We start from the raw sequence: 21,204 nt of genomic DNA, 5'->3' as shown, positions 1-21,204 counted from the left end.
TTTACTTTTAAAATAGTTACAAATATGCATGTTCTTATTGCCATCTTGTAATTGTTTTTTTTTTTTTCAGGTCTTTTTTCTTACCTTCTTTTTTTGTTCTCTTCTCATGTGATTTGATAACTATCTATAGTGTTGTGTTTAAATCCCCCCTCCCCTTTTTTTGGTGTGTATGTGTATCTATTATGATTTTTTGTTTGTGGTTTCCATTGTTTTGATATACCAGACTATGTATATACAAGATTGTTTTAAGTTGCTGGTCTCTTAATTTAAAATACATTTTCAATATCCTGCATTTGTACTGTCTTCTCATGGTTCCTGACTTTGGTACATATTTGTGTGTAGATGATTTCCTATCTTTACTGTATGCTTACCTTGACAGGTGAACTTTCCTATTTGTGATTTTTTTATTTCTAGTTGTGCCCTTTCCTTTTTGGCCTAGAGTAGTTCTTTTGACATTTGGGGTAAAGCTGGTTTAGTGCTGCTAAATTTGATAAGCTTTTCCTTGTATGTAAATCTGTTAATTTCTCCATCATATCTGAGTAAGAGCCTTGGTGGGTGGAGTTTTCATGGTTTTAGGTTTTTCTCTTTTATTACCTTAAATATATTCTACCACTCTCTTCTGGCCTGAAGAGTTTAACCTTATGGGGATTTCCTTGATGTTGTTTGTTGCTTTTCTCTTGTTGCTTTTAATATTTTCTTTCTTATATTTTTATCAATTTGACTAATATTTATATTCGTTTTTGGGTTTATCCTGATTGGGACTCTGTGCTTCCTAGACTTTGGTGACCTTTTCCTGTCCCATGTTATGGAATTTTTCAGCTATTATCTTCAAATATTTTCAGGCCCTTTTTCTTTCTCTTCTCCTACTGGGACCCCTATAATGTTGATGTGTTTAATGTTCTAGAGGTCTCTCAAACTATCGTCATTTCTTTTCATTCTTTTTTCTTTAATCTGTTTGTGGCAGTTATTTTCACCAATATGTCTTCCAGCTCACTTATCCATTTTCCTGTCCCTTTATTCTGCTAATGATTCCTTCTAGTGTGTTTTTTATTTCAGTTATTTTATTGCTCAACTCTGTTTGTTCTTTATATATTTTAGCTCTTTGTTAAATATTTCTTCTATCTTTTGGTCTGTGCCTCTATTCTTTTTCTGAGATTTTGGATCAATTTTACCACCATTAGTCTGAATTACTTTTCAAGCCTTAAGCACTGGATCACCAGGGAAGTCCCCCATGCTGTCTTCATTGTCTTTGGATTTAAAATATTGCTTTTGGTAGGTTCCAGTCTTTTTTATTGATGTTTTTGCCCAGGTAGTTTTGATTTTGGTGTTTTGGGAAGAAGAGGTGAGCTCGAGTCCTTTTACTCTGCCATCTTGTCTCCAACTCCTCACTCTATCATTGTAGAAATAAGGATTGGCTTCTTGGGAGCAAGTGGCCAAAGGTCCCAGCTGATGCCTAATGGGAGATGACACCCACCTCCACCCAATGTTGACAGATAGATGGAATTTTGTGGCCAGTGGAAAGAGGTTTATGGTAAAAGATGCTTTGGTATGCTATGGGAAGTAGTTCCTTGCCCTCTCTGAATTGCCATATATTAACCAACCTGGAAGTTGGTTTTATAAGCAACTTCCAAATAATTATATATATTAACATTATAGAATATGGAATTCTAAAGAAAAATTAAAGTAAAAAAAAGCTACACTTTATAATGATAAGAGGTATAACCCAGAATGAAGACAAAGCCATCATGATCTTGTAAGGCTACAAAGTTAACTTTCAAAATTAAGGCAGCAAAACCATGGAAACAGCATGAAATATGGCCAAAGGCACAATGATGGTGGCAAACGTATACATATTTTTAAAAGTCTTGGGCAAAAAAAAAAAAAAGTCTTGGGCAAAGGAAGTAAGTGAAAGTCAACATTACAAAAAATTTCATCATACAATGAGTAGAATAGCAATATCTTCATACTAACACCTAAATAAGAGTCATTTTTAATAATAAGTACGCATGTGAACACTTCCCCAATACAAATAATTTAATGGAATATGAAAAGAATATTCCTGAATGTGTTTTCCCATTAATGTAATAATTGTTTAGTATTAAAAATTTTTATAAATCATCCAATAAGAACATATATGTTAACATGAATAAATGGTGAAAATCTACTTTATGATATTCAATATCTATTTTGATAGTATACCTTTACAACTAAAATGGATAGCTATAACTTGATAAAATATAGGCGATATGCTGATATCTAACATACTAACAATGAATTGTCAGTAGTTTTTTAAGTTTTATTTTAATGAATGTTTTTATTGAAATATAAAGTATAAGTTACAGGTGTATAATATAGTGACTCACATTCATTAAAGGTTATACCCCATTTATAGTTATAAAATATTTGTGATATTCCCTTTGTTGTACAGTGTATCCTTGTAGCTTATTATTTACCAAATAGTGTCTACCGCCTAATCCCCTACTTCTATATTGCCCCTCTCCCTTTTCTTTCCCCATTGGAAACCACTGTTTTGTTTTCTATATTTGTGAGCCTGCTTCTTTGTTTATTCACTAGTTATGTTTTTTACATTTCACATACAATGGTACCATATAGTATTTGTCTTTCTCAGTCTGATTTTTTTCACATAGCATATGCCCTCCAAGTCCATCCACATTTCTGCAAATGGCATTATGTCATTCTTCTTTTATGGCTGAATCATATTCCATTGTTTATATACACTACATCTTTAATCATTCACCTGTTGATGGACACTTACGTTGCTTCCATGTCTTGTCTATTGTAAATAGTGCTGCTATGAACACTGGGGTGTGCGTAATTTTTTGAACTAGCATTTTCAGCTTTTCCAGATATATGCCCAAGATTGGGATTACTGGATCATATGGTAACTTTATTTTCAGTTTTATAAGCAACTTCCATACTGTTTTCCGTAGCGTCGTACCAGTTTACACTCCTATCCACAGTATAGGAAGGTTCCTTTTGTTCACATCTCCAGAACTGATTTAATGATGATCATTCTGACTAGTGTGAGGTGATACTTGGTAAAGTTTTTATTTGTGTTTCTCTTCTAATTAGCAAAATTGAGCATCTTTTCATGTCCTGTTATACATCTGTATGTCTTCTTTGGAAAAACGTCTATTTAGGGCTTCTTCCCATTTTTTAATTGGTTTTTTTTTTTATTAAGTTTTATGAGATATTTGTATGTTTTGGAAGTTGAGCACTTGCTAGTCGATCATTTGCAAATAATTTCTCATACTCCACAGGTTGTCTTTTTGTTTTGTTTATGATTTCCTGTGCTGTGCAAAAAGTTTGATTAGGTCCCATTTGTATATTTTTGCTTTTATTTCTTTTGCCTGAAGAGATTAACCTAAGAAAATATGGTATCATTTATGTCAGAGAATGTTTTGCTTAAGTTCTCATATGAAGTTTTATGGTGTCATAGCTTGTATTTGAGTCTTTAAGCCATTTTGAGTTTTTTTATGTGTATGGTATAAAGAAGTGTTCTAACCTAGTTGATTCATATTCAATAATATAATGCTCTCAACATTTTAATTTACATTATGCTACTTCTAATGATTTTTTTTATCTGACTTTCATATGTATATATATCAAGTATGATAGTGTTAGAATGATGTATGTCTTTAGGCAAGAGGTTGCCTGTATTTAGTATAATAATATGTTCATTCTTACTTATTTATTGTATATTTTACTTTCTTAATTTTTTAGATGTATAGTACTGTTAACTATATGTACATTGTAGTGCAACAGGTCTGCTTTTTATCTTGCATGACTGGTAGTCTATGCTTATTGGACAGTAATTTCCCAGTTCCCCTTCCCCCAGGCCCTGGAAACCACCATCCTACTTTCTGCTTCTATGAGTTTGACCTCCTAAGACACCTCATATAAAGAGAATTAAGCAGTTTTTCTCGTCTGTGACTGCCTCTTTTCATTTAATAAAATGTCTTCAAGGTTCATGTATGTTGTCACACATTGCAGACGTTCCTTCTTTTTTAAACTAAATAGTACTCCATTGTATGCGTGTACCGTGTTTTCTTTATCCATTCATCTGCTATTCACCTGCATAGATATTTAATATGTTTAATCCTTGCTTTCACTGTTCTTTGGCTATTTGCAGGCACATATACCTTTTAATGCCAGTGGTGCCACCAGGTCAGGTGAATGAAATGTAATGAACTATCTTATTCTGAAACATTAAATGTGTCTAGGTTACTTCTTATTTGCCCTTCTACTAATGGGTTCCCTTGTGTAGCTCCACAGCTAAAGTCCCGGGCTCAGGGACCTCTGTTCTTGCCAAGGTCATTGTTCTTGTTCTACCTGCTCAACTGTAGTGAAGTCACTCCTTCTGATTAATTTCCAAGGCCGTGGTAGGAGCTGATGTCTCTGAACCTTTACGCTTAGTCATTCATTTTTCTGACTATTTGGAAGTCATTTCACTTTGAATAAGAAATAAGTATAGTAAATTAAATTAAAATTCAAGTTCTATAGGAGCTCTGTTTATATATGTATCTTCCCTTGTAGATTGCTTCTCTTCTAGAAGAAAGGACCTATTATCATTTCTTACCTGAGACACATATTTGCTGCCTCAGTATGCTCTGCAGAGCTACCTTCACCTCCTGGTTCTTGAAGCTGTAAATAAGTGGGTTTATCAAGGATGTGATCACACCATACTGTATGGAGACAACTCGCTCCAGGACTGATCCTGAAGAGGGGCTGATGTACCTGAATAGAGCCGTCCCATAGAACAAGAGCACCACGGTGAGGTGGGAGGAGCAGGTGGAGAAGGCTTTGTCTTGGCCTTTAGAGGAGGAGATACTTAAAATGGCAAGAATAATTTTTGAGTAAGAGAAGAGGATTGGGGGAAGTGTCATAAGTCCTAGAAAAATAGTGGACCCAGCTAGCAGGATGGTGTTAGGCATGGTATCACTGCAGGAGAGAGGGAAGAGTGAAGGCAGTTCACAACTGAAGTGGGAGATGATATTGGGACCACAGAACTGTAAGTTCTGGGTACAAAGATTATTCACTAGTGAGCTCAGAAACCCCATCAGCCATGCTGCACTGACCATAGCGGTGCACAGAGATCCATTCATGATCACAGTGTAGAGCAGAGGGTGACAGATGGCAGCATAGCGGTCATAGGCCATAGCAGAGAGCAGGCAACTCTCAGTGGCTCCAGAAAAAATGAAAAAGAAACTCTGGGTAATACATCCCCACACTGAAATGGTTTTCTTCTGAGACAGGAAATTCTGCAGCATCTTGGGCACAGTGACTGAAGAGTAGCATATGTCTAGGAAAGACAAATGACTAAGGAAGAAGTACATGGGCGTGTGCAGGTGAGGATCAGCTCTGATCACCAGGATCATCATCAGGTTCCCCATCAGGGTCAGGAGGTAAATTCCCAAGAAGAGAACAAAGAGCATGGTCTGGATATCTGGGTCAGTAGACAACCCCAGCAGCACAAATTCATCAATAATGCTAAGGTTTTTCATCGTTTCTTAGACATCCCATCCCTAAAGAGAAAGAAAGTTTACTCATTTGGTGGGATAATGATCTGAGTAATTCTCTGGGAATAGAATTTTTTTAACCTATAAAAGATCCACTTTTTAGCTTAAAGCCTGAAAGTGCATCTGGAGGTAAATCAGCATCTGACTATCCTATCACCCTATTAAATACTGCAACTTTCCTTCTCCTGCCTATAAGTGCTCCCTATCAAGTTGAAATTTGCTCCCCTATAATACTTTACACTTTCTAACATATGGATATGGATGTAGTACATTAAAAATTATCTTTTCCTGTTAGATTTTATATTATGCACAGGCAGGGATGTTTGTCTGTTTTTCTCCCATGATGCATTCCTAAGTACCAAAATAGTCACTAGTTCCATAATTTGTGAAAGAGAAGAGGATCAGGAAAGTGTCAGAGTCCTAGATATGCAGTAGATTCAGTTAGTCTGCTCTAAATAAACATTTGTTGAATAAAATAATGAGTGATTTCAACTAAATTCATTTAAAAAGATAAGAAATGGATTTCAGGTTCCATTTTTTCCTGGCCTTAATTCCAAAGCTTCATTTACTCTTCCAGACATTCTCTCTCTCCTGCTAGGGCACAGTGACTGACCTCTTGCATTTCATAATTGAAACTCATCAGCAAAAATCTTTCTTCACTCCCTTCTTTTCTTCTCTTCCTAAACCTCATTTCACACGTCTTCCTTCCCACCCCCACCTGCTTACATCTTTACTCATATGATAATAACTGTTATTTATTTAATGCATAATTTATGCCAAGGACTATAACAAAGTCTTGATTTCATTTAATCCTACCCAACCTTGCAACATAGGAAGTACTGACCTCATTTCTGAGGGTCAGAAAGGATGTGACACATGCAGACATGGAATTTACAGTCTATGGACACTTTACTTTCTTTGGAGGGATCTTGAGAACCCAGGCAGGAATGTGAGATGGCCTTGAGAGTTTGGTCCATTGACCATGTCTGAAACTTCTTACCCAGGATGACTCATAGCTCCCAAACATACGGTATCAGGGATTTGACCTCTTGGGACAAATAATGGGGTTTTAGACCAGGGAAAATGCCAGAAGACTAAGGAAAAGCCAGATTAAGGACTGAGAGCAATTCAGACTGAAAGAAGAGAAGTCTACAAAAGTGGGGCGATCAGGGTAGCAGAGATGGCCCTTCTAGTTTTCCCTCCCTAAAGCATCTGAAGACGTTTTGGCACTGATGCATCAAATAAGTGATGGTATACATAAAGGGTTAAGATTTATTTGTGAAATGTACAGTTTATTCTTCTCCTTTTTCCTAAAAAAAAAAAAAAAACAAAACCAAAAAACAGCAAATTTAACTTAAAGGAAAATCTTCCCACCCTTATTACACTTTTCTAAAAGCTACTATGCCTTCTTTGGAGAAATGTCTGTTTAGTTCTTTGGCCCATTTTTTGATTGGGTCATTTATTTTTCTGGAATTGAGCTGCAGGAGTTGCTTGTATATTTTTGAGATTAATCCTTTGTCTGTTGCTTCATTTGCTATTATTTTCTCCCAATCTGAGGGCTGTCTTTTCACCTTACTTATAGTTTCCTTTGTTGTGCAAAAGCTTTTAAGTTTCATTAGGTCCCATTTGTTTAGTTTTGCTTTTATTTCCAATATTCTGGGAGGTGGGTCATAGAGGATCTTGCTTTGATTTATGTCGGAGAGTGTTTTGCCTATGTTCTCCTCTAGGAGTTTTATAGTTTCTGGTCTTACATTTAGATCTTTAATCCATTTTGAGTTTATTTTTGTGTATGGTGTTAGAAAGTGTTCTAGTTTCATTCTTTTACAAGTGGTTGACCAGTTTTCCCAGCACCACTTGTTAAAGAGGTTGTCTTTTTTCCAATGTATATCCTTGCCTCCTTTGTCAAAAATAAGGTGTCCATAGGTTCGTGGATTTATCTCTGGGCTTTCTATTCTGTTCCATTGATCTATATTTCTGTCTTTGTGCCAGTACCATACTGTCTTGATGACTGTGGCTTTGTAGTAGAGTCTGAAGTCAGGCAGGTTGATTCCTCCAGTTCCATTCTTGTTTCTCAAGATTACTTTGGCTATTCGAGGTTTTTTGTATTTCCATACAAATTGTGAAATTCTTTGGTCTAGTTCTGTGAAAAATACCGTTGGTAGCTTGATAGGGATTGCATTGAATCTATAGACTGCTTTGGGTAGAATAGCCATTTTGACAATATTAATTCTTCCAATCCATGAACACGGTATGTTTATCCATCTGTTTGTGTCCTCTTTGATTTCTTTCATCAGTGTTTTATAGTTTTCTATGTATAGGTCCTTTGTTTCTTTAGGTAGATAAAAATGGGCCAAAGAACTAAACAGACATTTCTCCAAAGAAGACATACAGATGGCTAACAAACACATGAAAAGATGCTCAACATCACTCATTATTAGAGAAATGCAAATCAAAACCACAATGAGGTACCATTACACGCCAGTCAGGATGGCTGCTATCCAAAAGTCTACAAGCAACAAATGCTGGAGAGGGTGTGGAGAAAAGGGAACCCTCTTACACTGTTGGTGGGAATGCAAACTAGTACAGCCGCTATGGAAAACAGTGTGGAGATTTCTTAAAAAACTGGAAATAGAACTGCCATATGACCCAGCAATCCCACTTCTGGGCATACACACTGAGGAAACCAGATCTGAAAGAGACACGTGCACCCCAATGTTCATCGCAGCACTGTTTATAATAGCCAGGACATGGAAGCAACCTAGATGCCCATCAGCAGATGAATGGATAAGGAAGCTGTGGTACATATACACCATGGAATATTACTCAGCCATTAAAAAGAATTCATTTGAACCAGTCCTAATGAGATGGATGAAACTGGAGCCCATTATACAGAGTGAAGTAAGCCAGAAAGATAAAGAACATTACAGCATACTGACACATGTATATGGAATTTAGAAAGGTGATAACGATAACCCTATATGCAGAACAGAAAAACAGACACAGAAACACAGAACAGACTTTTGAACTTTGTGGGAGAATGTGAGGGTGGGATATTTGAAAAGAACAGCATGTATACTATCTATGGTGAAACAGATCACCAGCCCAGGTGGGATGCACGAGACAAGTGCTCGGGCCTGGTGCACTGGGAAGACCCAGAGGAATCGGGTGGAGAGGGAGGTGGGAGGGGGGATCGGGATTGGGAATACATGTAAATCCATGGCTGATTCATATCAATGTATGACAAAACCCACTGGGAAAAAAAAATAATAATAATAAAAATTAAAAAAGAAAAAAAAAAAAATAACTGTTTTTGCTGCATCCCATAAAAAAAAAAAAAAAAAAAAAAAAAAAAAATAAAAGCTACTATGCTTACATTCTGATTCCATTTGGAGGCCTCGATGGACTTTAGCAATCAACAGGGTACTAAACTCTAATGAAATCTTTCCAGTCTTTTTTGGGCTCCTTTGGGCCCAAACATGCTGCCCCCATCTTCAGGCACCATCACAGTTGAGTTTGTGTATCTTTCTTCACCCCACCCCCAACTACCATCATCACCATAGCATTTCATTTATCTGTTTTATACATATGTAGTTTTTTCAGTGAACTTTTTGTTCCATGCACAAAGTATTTAGCTAATGAAATAACTTTCAAAACATGTGACGTAGGGAATCTGTAAAGGCATAGGGAGAAAGAGTTCCCTCTTTGGACTCCTAATAAACTTCACTCCATCCATCCTCCATCTCAGAAAATGTTTGTATGTGTGGTTCAGACCCCTGGTACAAAAATAAACAGTAGAGGAAAATCCCAAATGGGCAAGTGGGTAGAGAGTTCAAACTTGTAGGGCAGTTACTACTTAGTTTTGCAACTTTGAGCAATAATCTTCCCCATCCTGAGTTCAGCTGCCAGTTCTAATGAGAAATTTACAACTTGCACCAGTAAGATCCTTCTATCTGGGTGTTTCTCTGGCTCACCCGAGCTACCAGGGAAGCTGGCTTACTTACCTCCTTATTGAGTAGTGCTTTCCTGGGTGCAAAATGTACTCTGCAATTTGAGTCAGGCTGTCAGCTACCTGAAAAACAAGGATGCAATATGTTAGAAAATATTACAGCAGTGGGGGCGTTCTTCAGAGGGCTCCAACTGGATCTTCACAAAGCAGGCTTATTTCACAATTAATGCTAGGTCTGGAGTCATGTTCAAACTGAAAGCTGCTCACCTCAAGGTTACTTCTGGGTAAAGGCTAAAGTATCCTTGCATCCAGATGATTTTTTTTTTTTTTTTTTGAGTCAGCTGAGAATCTGCCACTCTTCATTATAATTTTACCCTCCTTTTTTCTCTTTCAGTCCTGAGAAAATTGCCTGTTCAGTTTGTGTGACATAATCCCTTTCTTCATCAGCTTGTTCTTATATATATCTGCTTCTTTATCAACTTGTTGACACTCTTGTGCCAGCTGAGTCCCAGAGAGGGATGAGGGGTGTTGAGTATGAAATCTCTGGAGTCAGGATCAGTTCATTGCCCATGGGAGAGGCAGCAGTGGTCACAGCCAAACTGGATCCCGGTCCAGGGATGAACAAACTACTAGTCCTGCCATGGCCTGTGGAGGACACAGGACTGCAGAATGCTTGTAGCTATAAACGGCTTTGTTAACAGGGGACTAGGGGACCAGGCAATGGCACCCCACTCCAGTACTCTTGCCTGGAAAATCCCATGGACGGAGGAGCCTGGTAGGCTGCAGTCCATGGGGTCGCTAATAGTCGGACACGACCGAGCGACTTCACTTTCACTTTTCACTTTCATGCATTGGAGAAGGAAATGGCAACCCACTCCAGTGCTCTTGCTGGAGAATCCCAGGGACAGAGGAGCCTGGTGGGCTGCCATCTATGGGGTCGCACAGAGTCGGACACGACTGACGTGACTTAGCAGCAGCAGCAGGGAACCAGGTGAACTCCAATCTGTGAATATCTCTTAGGGCTTTTTTATTCCCTGATATTCCTGGGATTCTAAATACACACGGGCTTCTCTCTCCACTCTATATACACTCTCCATTCCCTCCATGACAAGTTGTCATTTCATTACTTTCCTGAACTTACCTACACACACTCCTAATTTTCAGTCAATATTGGGCAGAGGAGATGTGCCTGTTGCTGCTGTGGGTGATCTTTAACTCCCTAATCCCCACACATGGAGTTGTTCTTTTCTTCCCTCCAGTTTGGGGAGGAGGCCCTTCTCCTTCATCTCTGGACAGTGCCTCTCTGCTCTTTTCCCTTCTCTTTGAGCATCTTTCTGATGCTTTTGCTCTTTTTCTTCCCTTGTCTCTCACTTTCCATCAGGCCCATCCACTCAGTATATATGTAGAAACTACTTATGCTTATCAACTTAAAATAGACCAGAAACCATTAGTAACATTCTTTCGTAAGAAGCCTTAAAAATACAATGGAGTTTAGAGCCCTTCCTTGAGTAATATAAGCTCAGTTGCCTTTAAAACATTTTATACATAGAAACACTCCAACTTAAGAGCCTTTCTGTATGAGACAGAAACAGGACAAGTTAGTGAAAATTGTACTCTCACTCATCTAGATTTTAATTTCTGACATGGTCTCAACCTTTCAGAAAAGATACATATGGAATATACTGCATATTATGTAACCCCTATGCTGCACCCTTTTAGTCAAACACATTACTATTTCTATAATGAAACTTCTAAGTACACCTTCTACATAGGATTAATAGCCCCATGTCTGTTAACTTCCAATTTTACCTCCAAATTAGTTTTGGGGAAAAATATTTGATTTTCAGAGATTTTTGGAATTGGAGATATGAGCTTAAACCATGTTTTAAATTTCTGTATTTACTGACTTTTGTTTCTAAATTTCATCTTTTATGCCTTGGTCTGTTTTTACATCAGTGCTATACTGTCTTAATGATTGTATGCAGATATAATATATGCTTTAATACCTGGTAGTGACAGTCCATTATTTTTATACTTTCTATTTTATGTATTGTTTGCTCATTCTTATAATTTCACTTCAGAATCAGATTTGTAGTTTGAAAAATTGCCTTGAGATTTCAACTGGTGTTTTTATTTTTCTTCTAATTAAAAAAAAATAAATGTATCAATTTGGGAGTTAGCTTTATAATCTTTTCTTTTGGCTTACAGTTTAGTTTTTTATTTTCTTCACATAGACTCCAGGCATTTTGTCTATTTTTTTTTTCTTTTTTATTATTATAAACTTTGCAGTTGAGGTTCCCAGTTATATAGTCATGCACTTCTCCTTGGGAAATTCCATTTTCAGGATGACTATTGTAGAAGTAGCTTCCACAGCCTGTGCTCCATACTCTTATGAAAGAGATTGGATTTATGTGGGTGTACGCTGCCAGATACGGTGCATTAGCAACTCTTCTTCTGGCCTCCACTATTTCCTATTCTTTCCTGACATCATCAGCCACAGGGAGGCAATGAGCTTTCTCTTCATTTCAAGTTCTGCTCCTACAAGGAAACACGCCCTGCTGTGGTTATCTGCTCAATGCCATATGTCTTTGTTCACACATTACTCCAACCAAGTTCTTCTTGGTGCCCTTTGACTCCCTTGCCCATGACTTCTACTCATCCACTTGCGAAACTTCCTAGTTGTCCCTCCTACCTTTTTGTTTTGGTTTGTTCCTGCTGTACCCTGAATATTTTCTAGTTACTGTTTCCACCTTAATATCATCAAATCGGCTTTCTCTTTCTCAGTAACTTCTTAATCTGCCCCCTAAGTTATCATGCTTTTGGTCTGACAATAGGTGAATTCACTTAAAAATTCCTCTCTGATATTTTTCCAGGGTTTGGTTCTTGAAAGACTGCATCATATACTCAGTAGACCACTTTATAATCAGAAGCTCACTGTCTATACTTTTCAATTCACTGAAGATGATAAAACATTGAAGCGGGGCGGGAGGGGGGAGAGAGAGAGAGAGAGAAACACAATGGCCATGAATTTGTATTTTGTAGTGTGGATGTCCTGGATTGTGGTCCTGACTCATCACTCACTGGCTAAGTGGCCTAGGGAACTTAATGTCCTCAGCAACGCTCAATCTTTTCATTTATAAAAAGAGAATGTCTACCTTCAAGATTGCCTTATAAATATTTTTCATAGTATACAGAACAGTGCTGCCTGATAACTTGGTTAATCGTGGCTTTTATGCCTATTTTTATGGCAAAAATAAGAACAGGAGACTTAAACAAAAATTATCAATTAAGACATCAGAAGTAAGTAAACCCATAATTTATGACAATGAATGTAAAAGTCACCATGGTAATAAAAAGAATATTTTAAATATCCTTCTTAAAAGGCACAGAATCAAGAAACAAAAATGTAATGATATGTTTTTTAAAGATAATCTACAAAATAATACAGAAACATTAAAACTACAATGATAGACAAAGACACATAAGGTGAAATTATCTGGAAATAAAGAGCAAGTGTAAATTTTCTTTAATATAAAAATCTTATTTTATACTGGAGTATTTTGATTTATAATGTCATGTATTTTCAGGTGTACAGCATTGTGATTCAGTTACACATGTACATGTGTCCTTTATCAGATTCTTTTCCCATATAGGTTAACCGACTATTGAATCAAGTTCCCTGTGCTATGCAGTAGGTCTTTGTTGGTTATTTTATATATAGGACTGTGTATATGTTACCCCAACCTCTTAATATATGCTTCTTTTCCATTTCTTTTCCCTTTGGTAACCATAAGTTTGTTTTCTAAATCTGTGAGTCTGTTTCTGTTTTCTAAATAACTTCATTTGTACCATCTTTTTAGAGTCCGCATATAAGTCATATCACATGATATTTGTCATTCTGTTTGACTTACCTCACTTAATGATAATCTCTACGTCCATCCATGTTTTGGCAAATGGCATTATCTCATTCATTTTTATGGCTGAGTAATATTCCATTGTATATATGTATGACATCTTTTTTAGCCATTCATCTACCAATGGACATTTAAGTTGCTTCCACATCTTGGCTACTGTAAATAGCACTACAGTGGGCATTGGAATGCATATATCTTTTTGAATTATGATTTTCTCCAGATATATGTTCAGGATTGGGATTGCTGGATCATATAGTAGTTCTATTTTTAGTTTGTTAAGGAAATCCCATGCTATTCTCCGTAGTGGTTATATCAATTCACATTCCTGCCAATGGTGTAGGAAGGTTCCCTTTCCTCAACACCCTTCAACATTGTTTATAGCTTATTAGATGAAGACAATTCTGAGAAATGTGAGGTGATCCATTATGGTAGTTTTGATTTACATTTTTCTAATAATTATCAGTGTAGAACATCTTTTCATGGGCGTTTTGGCCATCTATTTGTCCTCTTTGGAGAAATGTCTGTATCTTCTCATTTTTTGATTGGGTTGTTTATTTTTTTGATATTGTGTTGCATGAGCTTTGTAAATATTAACACATGTAACAACAATGTAAAAACTCATGTGTTGCATGAGTTTGTAAATATTAAAGATTAATCCCTTGTTGGTTGCTTCATTTGAAAATTTTTTCTCCCATCTTCTTATTTTATTTGTGGTTTCCTTTGCTATGCAAAAGCTTTTAAGTTTAATTCAATCCCATTTCTTTATTTTTGTTTTTATTTTCATTACACTAGGAGGTGGACCCAGAAAGATTGCTGCAATGTATGTCATAGAGTATTCTGCCTATGTTTTCCTTTAAGTGTTTTATGTATGTGGTCTTACATTTAGGTCTTTAATCAATTTTAAGTTTATGCTTGTATATGCTGTTAGAGCTTGTTCTAATTTCATTTTTTTTTACATGTAGCTATTCAGTTTTCACAACACCACTTATTAAAGAGATTTTCTCTATTGTATATTTTTTCCTTCTTTGTCATAGATTAATTGACCACAAGTGGCTGGGCTTATTTCTGGGGCATCTAACCTGTTCCATTAATCTATGTGTCTGTTTTTGTGCCAGTACCATATTATTTTGATTATTGTAGCTTTGCAGCATAATCTGAAATCAGGGAGCCTGATTCCTCCAGCTCCATTTATCTTTTTCAAAATTGCTTTGCTATTTAGGGACTTTGTGTTTCCATGCCAATTTTAAGCTTTTTTTTTTTGTTGTTGTTGTTCTAGATCTACAAACAACCTCATTGGCCATTTGATGGGAATTGGATTAAATCTGTAGATTGCCTTGGGTAGTATAGTCATTTTGATGATATTGATTCTTCTAACCATGAACATGGTATATCTTTCCATCTGTCATCTTCAGTTTCTTTTATCAATGTCTTATAGTTTTCAGAGAACAGGTCTTTTGCTTCCTTAGGTAGGTTTATTCCTTGGTTTTTTATTCTTTTTTGATGTGATGTCAAATGGATTTGCTTCCTTAAATTCACTTTCTGATATTTTATTGTTATATATGCAAGATTTCTATGTATTAATTTTGTATCCTGCAATATTTACCAAATTCATTGATGAGCTTTAGTAATTTTCTGGTAGCATCTTAAGGATTTTCTATGTATAGTATCACATCATCTGAAAACAGTGACAGTTTTGCTTGTTTTCCAATTGAAATTTCTGTTCTTCTCTGATTGCCAAAGCTAGGACTTCCAAAACTATGTTAAATAAATGTAGTGAGAGTTGACATCCATGTCTTGTTCCTGATCTTAGAGGAAATGTTTTCAGCTTTTCACCACTGAGTATGATGTTAGTTTAAAGATTGTCACATATGGCCTTTATTATACTGAGGTAGGGTCTCTCTCTGCCCACGTTCTGGAGTATTTTTTTTTTTTTATCATAAATCAGTGTTGAATTTAATCGTAATTTTTTTCTGCATCTAGTGAGATCATCATATGCTTTGTTAATGTGGTGTATCATACTGATTGATTTGTGTCTACTGAAAAATTCATGCATCCCTCAGGTAAATCCCATTTGATTATGGTGTATAATCCTTTAATGTATTGTTAGATATGGTTTGCTAGTATTTTGCTGAAGACTTGTGCATCTATGTTCATCAGCAGTATTGGTCTATACTTTTATTTTTGTGGTATCCTGTCTGTTTTTGGTATCAGGGTGACCACATAGAATGATCTTGGAAGTGTTCCTTCTTCTCTCATTTTTGGAAGAGTTTCAAAAGGATATGGAGAAGGAAATGGAAACCCACTCCAGTGTTCTTGTCTGGAGAATCCCATGGATGGGGGAGTCTGGTGGGCTGCCGTCTATGGGGTCGCATAGAGTCGAACACGACTGAAGTGACTTAGCAGCAGCAGCAAAAGGATAGGTTTAACTCTTTTCTAAATGTTTGATAGAATTCAGCTGTGAAGCCATATTGTCCTGCATGTTTTTTGGTTGCGAATTTTTAAGTCACAGTTTCAGTTACAGTACTTGTGAGTGGTCTGTTCCTGTTTTCTATTTTCTCCTAGTTCAGTCTTGGGAGATTGTATTTTTTAAAGAATTGATCCATTTCTTCTTGGTTGTCCATTTTATTGGCATATAGGTGCTTGTAGTAGTTTCTTATGATCATTTGTATTTGTATGGTGTTAGTTTTAAGTTCTTTTTCATTTCTAATTTTATTCATTTTAACCCTCTCCCTTTTTTCCCTGATGAATCTACCTGAAGTTTTATCAATTTTGTTTATCTTTTCAAAGAACCAGGTTTTAGATTTATTGATACTTTCTAATTTTTAAAGTATCTATTTCACTTACCTGCTCTAGTCATTATGTTTTCTTTCCTTCTACTAACTTTGAGGGTTTTTCTTTCTCTAGGATCCTCATGTTTGTGTTTTTTAGTTTTCTTTCATGATATGTGATTTCTACTCTCAGAGTGTTGTGGTCTCAAAAGGTACTTAATATGATTTCAGTTTTCTTTTTTTAAAAAACTAATATATTTAAATTGGAGGATAATTGCTTTACGTATTGTGATGTTTTTTGTCATACATCGACATGAATCAGCCATGGGTGCATGTGTCCCTCCATCCTGACCTGCCCTCCCAGCTCCCTCTGCACCCCATCTGTCTGTGTTGTCCCAGAGCACTGGCTTTGAGTGTCCTGCTTCATGAACTGAACTTGCACTGGTCAACTATTTTCCATATGGTAATATACATGTTTCAATGCTAATCTCTCAAATCATCTCACCCTTGCCATCTCCCACAGAGTCCAAAAGTCAGTTGTTTACATCTGTGTCTCTTTTATTGCCTTGCATATAGGATCATCACTACCGTCTTTCTAAATTCCATATATGTGCATTAATATACAGTATTTGTGTTTCACTTTCTGACTTACTTCACTCTGTATAATAGGCTCCAGTTTCATCCACCTCATTAGAACTGACTCACATGCGTTCCTTTTTATACCTGAGTAATATTCCATTGTGTATATGTACCACAACTTCCTTAACTATTCATCTGTCAGTGGACATCTAGGTTGCTTCCATGTCCTAGCTATTGTAAAAGTGCTGCAATGAGCATTAGGGTACATGTATCTTTCAGTTCTGGTATCCTCAGTGTGTATGCCCAGTAATGAGATTGCTGGCAGTTCTATTCCCAGTTTTTTAAGGAATCTCCACACTGTTCTCCATAGTGGCTGTACCAGTTTGCATTCCCACCAACAGTGTAGAAGGGTTCCCTTTTCTCCACACCCTCCCCAGCATTTATTGTTTGGAAACATTTTGATGGCAGCCATTTGACTGGCATGAGATGGTACCTCATTGTGATTTTGATTTGCATTTCTCTGATAATGAGTGAAGTTGAGCGTCTTTTCATGTGTTTGTTAGTCATCTGTATGTCTTCTTTGGAGGAATGTCTGTTTAGTTCTTTGGCCCACTCTTTGATTGGGTCTTTTATTTTTCTGGCATTGAGCTGCATGAACTGCTTGTATATTTTGGAGTTTAATTCTTTGTCAGTTGTTTTGTTTGCTATTATTTTCTCCCCTTCTGAAGGCTTCCTTTTCACCTTGCTTATAGTTTCCTTCGTTGAGCAAAAGCTTTTAAATTTAACTAGGTCCCATTTGTTTATTTTTGTTTTTATTTCCATTATTCTGAGAGTTGGGTCATAGAGGGTCTTGCTGTGATTTATGTCAGAGAGTGTTCTGCCTATGTTTTCCTTTAAGAGTTTTATAGTTTCTGGTCTTACATTTAGATCTTTAATCCATTTTGAGTTTATTTTTGTGTATGGTGTTAGAAAGTTATCTAGTTCCATCCTTTTACCTGTTGACCACTTTTCCCAGGAGCACTTTTTAACAAGACTGTCTTTTATCCATTGTATATTTTTGCCTCCTTTGTCAAAGATAAGGTGTCCATAGGTGCATGGATTTATCTCTGGGCTTTCTATTTTGTTCCATTGATCTATATTTCTGTCTTTGTGCCAGTATCATACTGTCTTGATAACTGTAGCTTTGTAGTATACCCTTAAGTCAGGAAGCTTGACTCCTCCAGTTCCATTCTTCTTTCTCAAGATTGCTTTGGCTATTTGAGGTTTTTTGTATTTCCTTACAAATTGTGAAACTATTTGTTCTAGTTCTGTGAAGAATACCGTTAGCGGCTTGATCAGGATTGTGTTGAATCTATAGATTGCTTGGGGTAGTATATTCATTTTCACTATACTGATTCTTCCAATTCATGAACATGGTATATTTATCCACCTATTTGTGTCATCTTTGATTTCTTTCATCAGTGTCTTATAGTAGTCTATATATATGCCTTTTGTTTCTTTAGGTAAATTTATTCCTAACTATTTTATTATTTTTGTTGCAATGGTGAATGAGATTGTTTCCTTAATTTCTCTGTTTTTTCACTGTTAGTGTATAGGAATGCAAGAGATTTCTCTGTATTAATTTTATATCCTGCAACTTTACTATATTCATTGATTAGCTCTAGGAATTTTCTGGTGGTATCTTTTGAGTTTTCTGTGTAGAGGATCATGTCATCTGCAAACAGTGAGAGTTTTACTTCAGGATTCCTTTTATTTTTCTTCTCTGATTGCTGTGGCTAGGACTTCCAAAACTATGTTGAATAGTAGTGGTGAGAGTGGGCACCCTTGTCTTGTTTCTGATTTTAGAGGAAATGCTTTTTCGCCATTGAGGATAATGTTTGCTGTGGGTTTGTCATATATGGATTTTATGATGTTGAGGTATGTTCCTCCTGTGCCTGCTTTCTGGAGTGCTTTTATCATAAATGAGTGTTGAATTTTGTCAAAGGCTTTCTCTGCATCTATTGAGATAATCATATGGATTTTATCTTTCAATTTGTTAATATGGTTTATCCCATTGATTGATTTGCAAATATTGAAGAATCCTTGCATCCCTGGAATGAAGCCTGCTTGGTCATGATGTATGATCTTTTTAATATGTTGTCAGATTCTGTTTGCTAGAATTTTGTTGAGGATTTTTGCATCTATGTTCATCAGTGATATTTGCCTGTAGTTTTCTTTTTTGTGGCATCTTTGTCTGGTTTTGTTATCAGGGTGATGGTGGCCTGATAGAATGAGTTTGGGAGTTTGCCTTCCTCTGCAATTTTCTGGAAGAGTTTGAGTAGGATAGGTGTTAGCTCTTTTCTAAATTTTTGGTAGAATTCACCCACGAAGCCATCTGGTCCTGGGGTTTTCTTTGTTGGGAAGATTTTTTATTACAATTTTGATTTCTATGCTTGTGATTCATTGTTCAGATATTCTATTTCTTCCTGGTTCAGATTTGGAAGGTTATACTTTTCTAAGAATTTGTCTATTTCTTCCAAGTTGTCCATTTTATTGGCTTATGGTTGCCATTGTGATCTCTTATGATCTTTTGTATTTCTGTGATGTCTGTTGCGATTTCTCCATTTTCATTTCTAATTCTTTGATTTGACTCCTCTCTTTTTTTCTTGATGAATCTGGCTAATGATTTGTCTATTTTATGTATCTTCTCAAAGAATCAGCTTTTAGTTTTTTTGATCTTTTCTATAGTCTCCTTCATTTCTTTTTCATTTATTTCTGCTCTGATTTTTATGATTTCTTTCCTTCTGCTAACTTCGGGCTTTTTTGTTCTTCTTTTTCTAGTTGTCTTAGGTGTTAAGTTAGGTTATTTTATGTTTCTCTTGTTTCTTGAGGTAGGCTTGTATTGTTATAAACATTCCTCTTCGCACTGCATTTACTGAATCCCATAGGTTTGGATTGTAGCATTTTCATTATCATTTGTTTCTATGCATATTTTAATTTCCTGTTTGATTTCTTCCATGATCTGTTGGTTATTCAGAAGCATGTTGTTTAACCTCCATATATTTGTGTTTTTTATAGTTTTTTCCCTGTAGTTAATATCTAATCCATATTTTGATCAGATGCTTGAAATGATTTCAGTTTTTTAAAATTTACTGAGGCAAGATTTGTGGCCCAGGATGTGATCTATTCTGGAGAATGTTCCATGTGCACTTGAGAAAAAGGTGAAATCCATTTTGGATGAAATGCCATGTAAATATCAATTAGATCTAACTGGTCCATTGTATCATTTAAAACTTGTGTTTCCTTGTTAATTTTCTGTTTGGTTGATTTATCCATAGGTGTGAGTGGGGTATTAAAGTCCCCCACTATTATTGTGTTACTGTTAATTTCCCCTTTAATACTTGTTAGCATTTGTCTTATGTATTGAGGTGCTCCTATGTTGGGTGCATATATATTTATAGCTATTTGTTGCTTTTCCCTTGCTGCTTTTAATATTTGCTCTTTGTGTTTAATTTTTGTTAGTTTGATTAATATGTGTCTTGGGATGTTTTGCCTTGGGCTTATCCTGTTTGGGACTCTCTGGGTTTCCTGGACTTGGGTGGCTATTTCCTTCCCCATTTTAGGGAAGTTTTTGACTAGTATCTCCTCAAGTATTTTCTCATGCCCTTTCTTTTTGTGTTCTTCTTCTGAGACACCTATGATTCAAATACTGGGGCATTTAACATTGTCCCAGAGGTCTCTGAGGCTATACTCATTTGTTTTTATTCTTTTTTTCTGCTCTGCTTCATTTATTCCACCATTCTATCTTCCACCTCACTTATCCCTTCTGCCTCAGTTATTTTACTGTTGGTTCCCTACAGAGTGTTTTTAATCTCAATTATTGCATTGTTCATTATTGATTGACTCTTCTTAGTTTTCTAGGTGCTTGTTAAACATTTACTGCATCTTCTCAATCCGTGTCTCTAGGCTATTTATCTGTAACTCCATTTTGTTTTCAAGATTTTGGATCATCTTTACTATCATTATTCTGTATTCTTTTTCAGGTAGACTGCCTATCTCTTACTCTTTTGTTTGGTCTTGTCGGTTTTTATCATGTTCCTTCACTTGTTGGATATTTCTCTGCCTTTTCATTTGGTTTAGGTTGCTGTGTTTGGGGTGCCCTTTCTGCAGGCTAGAAGGTCATGGTTCCTCCTAATTGTGAAGTTCGTTCCATGAGGGTGGTGTTGGGCCAGTGGCTTGTCAAGGTTTCCTGGTTGTGGGAACTTGTGTCTGTGTTCTGGTGAGTGTAGCTAGATCTCTTCTCTCTGGAGTGCAATGAAGTGTCCAGTAGTGAGTTTTGGGGTGTCTATGGGTTTGGGCAGCCTGTCTTTTAATGTTCAGGGTTGTATCCCTATTTTTCTGGAGAATTAGTGTGGTGTGTCTTACACTGGAACTTGCTGGCTCTTGGGTGGAGCTTGGTTTCAGTGTAGATATAGAGA

The 21,204-nt window shown here is 36.3% G+C and overlaps 1 protein-coding gene across 1 annotated transcript; it reads right to left on the bottom strand.

Annotated features, from left to right (window-relative positions):
• Positions 1-4,589: 4,589 nt before the first annotated feature.
• On the bottom strand, positions 4,590-5,525 carry LOC133043187 (olfactory receptor 8S1-like). The gene has a single exon (XM_061124015.1). It carries the CDS (start codon positions 5,523-5,525, stop codon positions 4,590-4,592), a length of 936 nt encoding a protein of 311 aa, XP_060979998.1.
• Between the last annotated feature and the right edge of the window lie 15,679 nt (positions 5,526-21,204).

This window comes from Dama dama, chromosome 3 (genome assembly GCF_033118175.1).
Source record: "Dama dama isolate Ldn47 chromosome 3, ASM3311817v1, whole genome shotgun sequence".
In the NCBI taxonomy this organism is placed as follows: Eukaryota; Metazoa; Chordata; class Mammalia; order Artiodactyla; family Cervidae; genus Dama; species Dama dama.
The sequence above is the reverse complement of the archived record's forward strand: the minus strand, read 5'-3'. Positions and strand labels throughout refer to the sequence as shown.